Here is an 11089-nt window from a genome sequence, read left to right on the forward strand (position 1 = left end):
ACCATTGACAGAACAGCAAAATGAAGTCACTTCTGCTGTTGTGGAAAGCAGAACAGTAAAAATTAGACCAATGGGAAGGCTGCTTAGCAATGTTGTCATAAACATCACATGGGGCAGGCAATGGCATTTGAACTACTGTGTTCGGCAAGGCTAAAAAGCTTTATTTATATACTAATATGCTAATATATTTTATTTATATGCTGTATCGCTATCCAATTTAAATAGTAATGCCAAGTAGACGTACTTGCTGCGTAAAATATTCGGAATGATGTAATCATAATTCAGGTACGAAAGTATTAATTCATATTCCTCTGTGTCCTTATTATACAATTTATTATGTAAATGTCTACTAGGACATGTCATATTAGTAGGACTTCTTATACTGGTGTTTGGGTTCTGCAAATTTAAGAAACCTATTCAGAAAAATCAATCTATTTTTCCCCTGTTTCACGTGGAACCACCAGTTTGCAGAATCTGGACATCAGTATAATAAGTCCTACTAATACAATATGTCCTAGTAGAAATTTACATAATAAACAGGTACGAAAGTATTTGATATTCTTAACTTCCAACAATTTCAAATATTTTTCTTATCAAAATTCTTTCCTTTTGTGCTTTTTTTTACTTGCAATAAGATCATAAGCAAACTTAGAAAGTTTAATTGATATGACAAAGTAATCTTGGTTGGCACCATTTTCAACTACTGACACATGGCCTACCTATTGTAGTAGCTTGTTTATATTTATGGCTGGCAGATGACATGCATTTCAATTGTACTGTAACACATCATTTCCATGTGTAATGTGATGCGAAAAGAAGACAGAACAGTAATTTTTAGCTTACTGTTTCCGTATTTGAGTACCATGCTTAACACACAACTATCTACTAAGAAAGGATACAAAACCAATATGCTCAACTTGCTACACTCCATTTACCATCCATCATATATTACTAATGTGCCTTCTGTACAGCCAGAGAATGCTATCTTCAACAACAAATATCTTCAGATGACCAAGCTCTACAGAATATTCTAGATGAGAACATACAAATTCAACAAACTTATTACAGTTATACTTAACCTTGTACTGTAAACTTACAGAACTCTGGGACATATAACAATAACTATGACATAGAAGACTTGGGAGAGCATACAGCAACATACAGTGTAGGGCCATTAACCGTGGTTATTGGGGTCCAAACTGCTTAATCGCAGATTAACTTTGTAGCATTGTAAGGTGTGAATCAGTTATAACAGTGACACTCAGCATGGATAAAACAGACTAATACTGTATTTGAATTTAATTGTAATTTATTTTATTGTTTATTGATAAATAAAAGACTATAAATACCTCTGAAGTTATAAACCAACATTTAACCTATTTGATCTTGAAATTCTTCTCTGTTGCTTGTGATGCCATGTTGAATTTCCTCGATGTTGAGCCTAACAAAAATTTTTTTAAAAATAATAATTGTGTTTACTGTGTCGTTAAAAATTATTTTTTTATGTTGCACAAACAAAATAAAAAACAAACAAAAGTTTGTTTTAATATAAAAATTGTGACACATAGCGACATCTAGTATCAGAAATGTTCTGATGCAAACACGAAATTATTCGGGATCACCCATGCAGGTCAAGATAGTTTAGATAGTTAATCCACGATAGTGCATAGCAAGTTAATCACGGACATGTGAAATGGCAAAATGACAGCTGTCTTGAATGTTTGAGAGGCCATGTCCAAGTTCGTATGATCCATAGTGTCAAAAAATTGGGATCCAAGCTTTTTGTGCAGCTTAAGCGAATTCCCAGATTACTGGCTGGTGGCTTAATGGCCCTACACTGTAGCTGGCTAGACCGGGGATTTTTTGTCATACCTAGACCCTTGTGCCACAAAACCGCAAATTCAACCAACCAATCTTCAGTACAGATGAATTCATTAAGTATAGTGAATATGTCTTCATCTGAAGTGTTTTTGGGATTATTTTCCAAAATAGTAACTCTTCTCTTATACAGTGGTACCTTGGTATGCGTCTGCTTTAGAATACGTTCTGTTTGGACGAAACAAATTTTGCTCGGTATACGACTTAATTCAATTATACGCGCTATCTATGAACAAGTAGCACTATCGGTGTGCTAGACCAGATTAGACGATCACGGTGCCACGGTTTATAACTTTGTTAAATTTCTTCTGATTTTAATTTGTGAGTAAAATTTTATTATTTTTATTAATCATGAATTGCAAAAGGCAAATGAAAAGCAACAGAAAACTAAAAAAAATGACTAGAATCACAATGGAACTGAAAAAAGATTGTTGAGAAATATGAAGGTGGCACATGTGTTCGAGATTTAACTGTTTCATACCATATTCCAATAACAACAATATCGACAATTGTGAAAAATAAAGACATTATTAAATCTGCTAATGTTGTGAAAAGGGTTAAGGGGAAATTGATTTGATTTGATTTTGACTTAATGATTTAAATAATATAATACAATATACTATAATAACTTTAAGNACTAGAATCACAATGGAACTGGAAAAAGAGATTGTTGAGAAATATGAAGGTGGCATGCATGTTTGAGATTTAACTGTTGCATACCGTATTCCGAGAATGACGATATCGACAATTGTGAAAAATAAAGACATTATTAAATCTGCTAACGTTGCAAAAGGAGTTAAGGAGAATTTGATTTGATTTGATTTTGACTTAATGATTTAAATAATATAATACAATATACTATAATAACTTTAAGAATCTATAATAAAATTTATTTTTTATTAATGTGCTCAGTGTTTAAATTATTTTACAACCCTGTTAATATAACATATCAAGAGGGGTTTTTTTACATGGATTAATCATTTTTACATTACTTCTTATGGGAAAGGTTGGTTTGGTATAAGTCCAAACATCAGGAACTGATTAAGGTTGTATACCGAGGTTCTGCTGTATTTTCTTCTGTGTCATATCTCATGTAACAAATAAGCTGAGCCTGTGATGAAATATCAGTTGATTTGTTGAGGTGCAATGCAAACATTTGACTTTTTTTTACTTTAATAGTAAATTATTCAATGGGATTGGTTGTTTAATTAAAATGGATAAAAATAACTATACTTCTAAAAATTTTAAATATAAAATATAGAAGAAAGTCTTTGAGTTAAAACACTCAATTAGCACTGATTCCAAGGTAACAAATTACAACATTAAACAGTTAACAATAAAAAAATGTTTATTTTACTCTGATTGCTTTTTATTTTATTATCTATATGCATTTCACCTTCTTCCGTCGGCTTCATTCTGCGGATAACAATGTCTGTCTTACGTTGGTGCTTTTATATCGTACAAAGCTATCCCATCATGCATTAAATTTATATTATTTAATATAAAATGAGCATTGTTATCCACTGATGAAATCAAAGAAAAAAGGTAAAATGCATAAAGATAATGATTATAAAATACACTTCACGCCAACGTTCAAATAAATAAAATAATTAATTATTTTATTTATTTAAACGTTGGTTAATTTATTTATTTATTTATTGCATATTGATAATAAAATAAAAAAAGCAATCAGAGTAAAATAAACATCTTTTTATCATTAACTGTTTAATGTTGTAATTGTTACCTTGGAATCTGTGCTGATTGAGTGTTTTATTAACTCGGACTTTGTTTTGTATTCTATTTTCAAATTTTTTAGATATATAGTTATTTTTATTCATTTTTCTTTTACTTGTTGAATTAAGTGCATTTTCAAATCCATAGCCAAGTCATCAATTTGCTATGAAACTGTATTATTTAACAGTATTATAGAATAGTTCATAATCAATGTTCCCTCTAAGCTGCACAACCACACACTGCTCAAATTGTTGCCGCGCACAAGAATTTATGTGCAGCGCAGGCAAGCATGCACACACTGATTTGAATTGTTGTTTACTTATTTCTCATTCTGTCTGCAACATGATTATTGCTGCGTATATTTTGATTAAATACATTAAATCATTGACAAAAGATAATATTTTGTATAAAAGTATGTTTTAAAATGAATTTTAATCTCTACTTTATAATTANTATTGGACTATTAAGTTTAATAACTTGACTCGTGGGTACCTAAACGTTTAGTATTTTAATATTAATTTAATGCAAATGTATACATATCCAATAATATTAAACAGAAAGAATAAATGTATTCAATAAAAATCTTTGTTTTAATGAATATACAATGTCATGTCTCAGTAAATACATCAACACTGTAATGAAAATCAGTCTAGCATAGGGAAAATCGGGGAATTACACCGAAATGGCAAATTGTGCAGCGGCATTATTGTGAATCGGCTTAAATTGAGCCAGCGTAAACCGAGGGCTACCTGTACCATGAATAAAGTGAAAATTATTACATTTATTTAAAAATTATTTTTGAATATTCATGTACATGTGGGATTCATACATAATATTTACTGTATTTATAATTTATTTGGAAAGATAAGACAATTTTGTTTATATCTTATCATCTTTACACGAATATTATATTTAAGTGTTTTGACTGCTGGAAGTAGTATTGAGGTGTTAATTGTTGTGTGTAAATATTAATGTACTGTACATGTGGGATTCATACATAATATTTAGTGCATTTATAATTTATTTGAGAAGACAATAATATATAAACAGAGTTATCATTATTCAAGACTAATTTTGTTAATAAAAAAGACATTTTTATTAACATTAGTCAATCTGCTGTTTGGGAGCACATTTTTGTGGACGATGATTGTTGCAGAAGCAAACATTACTGCAGGGTGCACATTGATTAAATGCAGTGTTTTTACAATAAGAAGAAAATTCACACATGTTACTGGAAAAACAAAACTTGATTAATGTTTAAAACACTTCTCCATACTAGTTGATGACAGAGAACCATAAATACCATATCATATTTGAAAGTAATGGAGTGCCTTAATGTTTTCTCCTATCACCTTTGCAACTTCGAAAATTCATCTCTCATAATCCTCACAATATTACTAGTGTAGAATTCAATAAATAAATAAGCAATTACCAATAACCAGCATTAATTCTCTTATAAACAAATGTTTTCTTTCATCTTTAACAGTCTTGATCAGGTTTCTGTGCTTTGGAATGCTTGTAAAAGAATGCATCTTCCAAAAATTCAAAAATTGCGTGTCTTGAAGATACATGTATGCTCAATGTAGCTCTTTAAAAAAAAAAAGTTTTCAAACTGGCTTCTGGCTTCCTCGATGAAACTTGGCAGCATTCATCAAGACTTAAGGTATTTCATAACACCTCGTATGCTCTGCTTTTAAGGCCCTAGTAACAAGGGCTTACTCCCATTGCTTGAATGCAGAAGATAGGAGAATCGAACTGGAGTATATTTCAAGTGTGGCTAGGCAGCTTGGTTATCTTGCACATCTAACTAATGATCTGGTTGCACGTCAGGGACAACCAGCAGAAACAGCACTTACAGGAGACAAATCCTTTTTATCTGTTACTTACAGCAACACCTACAAACAAATAGCCCACTTTACAAATAATAGGATTGCATACAAGAGATCTCCAATGGTTTTTTCTTCTTTAAGAAACGATGAGGACCAATTGGATGGAAATAATATCTCAGGTGTATCTTCTATCCCTATTTACAATCATAGGGTGAACTTTCTGGCAAATATATTGGTGCTACTGCACATTGTCTTAAAACAAGGATCAAGGAACATAAATACTCCATTCGAAAAGGTCTTTCCACTACAGCATTGGCTTCTTATGCCATTGACAACAACATCAGGGTGGACTTTGATAATGCATGATTACTACAATGGTGCGAGGACCAGGCTAGCCTAAAATATCTCAAACAGCTGAAGATATTTAAAGCCTTCAAGAGGGGAACGGCCAACAATTTTAAAGAAATGGACTCGCTGGTGGCTGCATGGAGGCATATTTTGATGTGAAATAGATCATCATCAAGTTTATACGTAAAAATAATAAAATTCATGCCTGGCGTTATTTACATTTAATACATAAAATATAAATATGACTTTTTAACAAAGTTAAAACTTTGTGTCTGTCCTCCTTTTTGCCGTTTTCACCGTCAACAATCCTTTAAAAAGTTCACAAAATTACGGAGACGACTTTCCTTTTGAGGATGACTTAAAAATGTATTATTGTGAACTAGTAGCCTGAGACGCCCCCTAGTGGGCGTTATTTACAAATTGCCATTACCCGTTGAATGGGTTAATAGATATTAAAATATTACCTTAACTATTTCAAACCTTATCGTCTTACGTACTGATTCAAACCTATTCGGTTTTTCGTTATTCGCCCCCTAGTAAACATTACATGCATTCCGTGACAACAATAAATTCCTATTACAAATATACTGAATTATTTATATTGTTATATTGACCAAATAATAATTTATTGGCCAAATGAATAATAATAATTTATATTGTTAATTTAAATAATAATTAAAATTGTTAATTTAATTTGAATGTTTGAAATATGACCCACGATAGGGGCGCCTCTAGTGTCTGTTATCAAACGGTTACGGGACGGACGGACAGATACCTGTTGAATGGATTATATATACATAGATGTGGCAAGAACGCCAGAGGACATTTTGTTACGGAGGTAGTAGCCTCAAAACGAAGGTCGTCTCCGTAATTTTGTGAACTTTTTAAAGGATTGCTGATGGTGAAAACGGCAAAAAGGAGGGCAGACACAAAGTTTTAACTTTGTTAAAAAGTTGTACAGTGGTACCTCGAATAACGGATGCTGCGAACAACGGACTTTCTGTTTGGCCGTTACGTGACTCGAGCAACAGACTGGCTTCGAACGACGGACTTTCCGTTCAGCAGTTACTTGAGGCAAACATTGGTCTTTCTGCGAACAAGTGTAAATGATGTTCTCCCACTCTTTTGCTGTTGCCAATGACAATCTGCTATTTTTATAATATATTAGTATTATTAAAATATATTATTAGTATATCTGAAGTACAGAGCTTCCATTGAGATTCTGCTTGCTCCCTTGTTTATTACGTACATCACCTCAGTGCAAGGTATTCACATTTATTCAAGTGTTGTGCAAATTATGGCTTCTAAAAAACAGAAAGGTGATTTCAATTGAAACAAAGCAAGAAATCATTAGAAGGAGTGAAAGTTGACAAAAACTTCGTTGTCAAATGGGGAGAGGTTCAGGTGTTTACCAACACTCATTATCCAAACAGAGCTGAGGCCAACAGGATCAATGATCTCGACAATGACACCGTTGCTTGTCATTTTCGACAGGTGTTGAAGAAGAGAGAGAAACAGACCATCTTGGACATGTTTTTCAAGAAGCCAGCTGCCAAAAAACAAAGGATGGAACAAGAGGAGATGACCCTGCAAGCTCCAGTAGCCTCTCCTGAATCTAACTCCGATTAAAAAACAATAAAAAGAGACCTGCTGCAATGTGTAAAAAGTCTGTATCTGTATGAATGTGTAAAGAAAGTGTTCCTCCACCTCCTCCTCACAACATCTGACTACCTGGCATAATTGGTGACTGCTCCATTTTCATTTTTTATGGTACAGTATGGTTATTTTATGTTGTGGAACGAATTATATCTTTTAACATGTATTTCTATGGAAAAATGCGTTTCATATAATGGATTTTTCACTTAACGGACGTGCACCTGGAATGTATTAGGTACGTTATACGAGGCACCACTGTATTTATATTTTTATGTATTTATCTTTATAATTTATGTAAGCATTGAATTTAAGAGAATTAATGCTGGTTATAGGTAATTGCTTATTTGTTTATTCATCCTTCAGTTGCAATTATATCTTGATTTTGAAGGGTGCTTGACTCAGGTCCGGCATAGTACACAGCCACAGGTGTGAACCGAGTATAACTCACAAAACCCAACATAATAATCATATTTTTAAATTATTTAATGTAAAAATCTATGCTTTATCTAATGTTAGTAGTGGCTTGCCACCTGCACATCATGCTTTTCCTTTAACAATAAAGTCATACTGGTCATCTAACTAACACCTTTCAGGGGAAATGTTTGAATTAAAATAATGTGACTTGGTTTGATAGTTTGCATTAGAAGTTCATATATAGTTAACTGGAGCCTCATGCCCCTAAGGTTTTCATATCTGGTCTCGTCTTTCATGTATCTAACTCTATTCTTAAGTTAAGGGAAGACAGTGGAAATTTATAGGTCTGCAATTTTTTTAAATTGCAGCTCAATCACTTGACACCAGCAAGACTTGAGAATGTCCCCACCAAATCACTGTAAATAATAGATATTTTAAAAGTATTAAGTGATTGTGCAATTTTCGACTTTAATTTTCTCTCTAAATTTTGAGTGTTGTGTCTTACTGCTTAGTGCATGTCACTTATTGGGAATGTATTATATCCTCACTAAGTTTGATCAAAATCCATAACCCCAACATTATGCCATTCTCTCATTAGATAAAATTGGAATCAAACTGATAAAATCTTCAAGTTTCTGCTTCTTAATACTGGTAACTTTTAGACTATGTACAGAATTTGGATAAGAAGTTTGCAATTTTAATAGTTTAATCCACCAGTAGTGTTGTTTCAATTTTGCATAATAGTACAATATATAATAAGTATATCTATCTAAATATACTTAAATTCAACTACACTAAAATATCAATTATAAATACAAGGGCAGGCTGAAAAGTAATGCACACATGCTTGTAGAGCACAAATGAAATGATTTTCAGAAGCATGCCAGGTGGCATATGGAAGTAACATTTCCCCTCTATGTGCATGCACAGTTTGAGGTTGTTGTGTTCATTCAGTATATTTTGAGAAGCGGAAATATGGAGACATGTTCTGGTGCTATGTCAACATGAGTTAAACAGCATGCTGTTATTGAATTTTTAACTGCTGAAAAAATTATGTTTACAAGCTGTTAATGTTGATGATGCTGTTGATAGGTCTATTGTAAATTGATGGATAATAAAATTTTGTGGTTGTGAGCCTGGAAAAGCCATAATTGTTGATGAAACATGCAGCGGAAGTTCGATCACTGCCACAGACAATTACCATTGCACCTTGTTGCAATGTTTAATTCTTCTCAGTACATACAGACTCTAAGACATCTCTGACGTTGAGTTTGACATATTAGAGGCAGCCTGGCACCAATAATCTTGCAACATGACAACGCTGTTCACACAACTCGCGCGCAACTGGAGAGGCTCTGCAAAACCTAAAGTTTGAACCGATTCCACACCCTCCTTATTCCCCTAATCTTGCTCCTTGTGATTTTTATATGTTTCCTCTACTTAAGAGAGACCTCAAGGGTAATCATTACACCGCAGACAATGAGCTGAAGGCAGCTGTCAAGTCCTGGATTCGAGAAAAGTCAGAAGAATTTTTCAGTGACGGAATGAAAAAACTTGTTACATGTTGGGAGAAATGTGTTAGTCATCATTAAGGCTATGTTGAGAAATAAATATACGATTTTGAAGCTTAAGAAATGTACTTTAATGCACTTTTTGCCTGATCTTGCTATTTGTTTTTGTTCGTGTTCTACAAGCATGTGTGCATTACTTTTCAGCCTGCCCTCGTACTTACGACTATGTTTTTTGCTCTATTTTAACTCAAGTATTAAATAAGCAATGCTGAGAATAAATTTTTTTTTAATACAATGACTTATTCACTTTAAAATTATAAATTATCCTTTGATTAGGTGAATTGTTATTACTATATCAATTAAGCTTGCTTGCTTATTAAATTAAGAACCAAATTCTTAAACTGGTAACATAGATGTGTTTTCGGTATTTATTTAATATTGAGAACAGAACTGTAAATGACCATTACTTAAATAAATTAATGAAGAAGAGTTAGATCAAATTGTTATCAATTTACCAGTGTGAATCTGTCAACTAATAGTTAGTTTTTACTATTTTTAATGAAATTTAAAGTAATTATTGAATTTAATTTATAAAATTTTTTAATTTAAAATTATATTTCACTCCTAATCACAAAATATGTATTTATACATGATTTTAAAAGTATTACTTTATAGATACACATATATAATAGTACATTTTGATTTAATTGTTTTATGTGGCTCTGATCTCTGTTTTCATGGAAAGTCATTTCAGAACCAGTTTTATTAATATTTTAGTTTGTTTTAAAAACCATAGTTTTTCAAAAATGTTAAAAGTTTAATTTTGTTAATATTTTGATTTCTTAAGAGTTTCATTATTTGGCTTACAACTTTTGAAATTGCGGTGTCATTTACTTTCTCCATAATATGTAGTTGTGTGAAACAAATTATTTATTACTTAATGAAAATATTACCATTTCATCAGAAATATTTTTGTTATTGATTTGCTTACATGATGGTAGTTTTATAAAAAATAATCTGTTTGACAACTAATTATTGGGCTTCGTAACTGGAAGTTTGCTGTTTTTTGTTTATGCATATTCAATATTCTATAATACATATTATGGAGAGAGTCATGACAATCATATAACCTTTTTTTAAATTACAAAATTGACAATGTTAGTTGTCTGGATTCTAATTTTCCATTAAAACAAATATTTATTGACATTTATTATAAATTACTATGAGCAACTATTTTAGTTATTATAAAATTAAAATTTTAAATATTCATTAAATTATATTTAATTTCAGTTATTCCTGCATTGAGATGGAGACAGAAATAAGTAGGTGTTTTAGTTTGATTTGATTTGCTTACAAATGATATTTTTCCAAACTCAAAAAATAAAAAAAAATTCCAAATAAATTATTATATAGTTTTTTTTTTTGAAATTTGATAAATATAGACTAGAGTAATCAAGAATCTGATATGTGAAATTTTAGTTATAAGATTCTTCAAATTGTCCTACCACAAAGCTCTTTTCTGCTATATACTATAGTAATAGATAATACAAGTAATAATATCTGCTGTTACTGTTATTTATTTACATTGTAGAGTTGAAGCTTGAGAAAATTAAAAAACACTATTACATTTTTAAAACAAAATTTTTTATATTATTAGATATATATATATATCTTAATTTTGTACTTTTTAACATTTTCGAGAATGATATATATATATAT

General features: G+C 31.3%; 1 protein-coding gene across 1 annotated transcript in view; it reads left to right on the plus strand.

Annotated features, from left to right (window-relative positions):
• Positions 1–11089, plus strand: part of LOC111624184 (chromobox protein homolog 3-like) — an 80615-nt gene that overhangs the window by 7911 nt on the left and 61615 nt on the right. Inside the window, exon 2 of the mRNA XM_023366997.1 lies at positions 10661–10692. Coding sequence (XP_023222765.1) covers positions 10677–10692 — 16 coding nt within the window. The 5' untranslated portion in view covers positions 10661–10676. The remainder of the gene's footprint in view (positions 1–10660; positions 10693–11089) is intronic.

This window comes from Centruroides sculpturatus, unplaced genomic scaffold (genome assembly GCF_000671375.1).
Source record: "Centruroides sculpturatus isolate CEXI.00-Female unplaced genomic scaffold, Cexi_2.0 scaffold70, whole genome shotgun sequence".
NCBI classification, from domain to species: Eukaryota; Metazoa; Arthropoda; class Arachnida; order Scorpiones; family Buthidae; genus Centruroides; species Centruroides sculpturatus.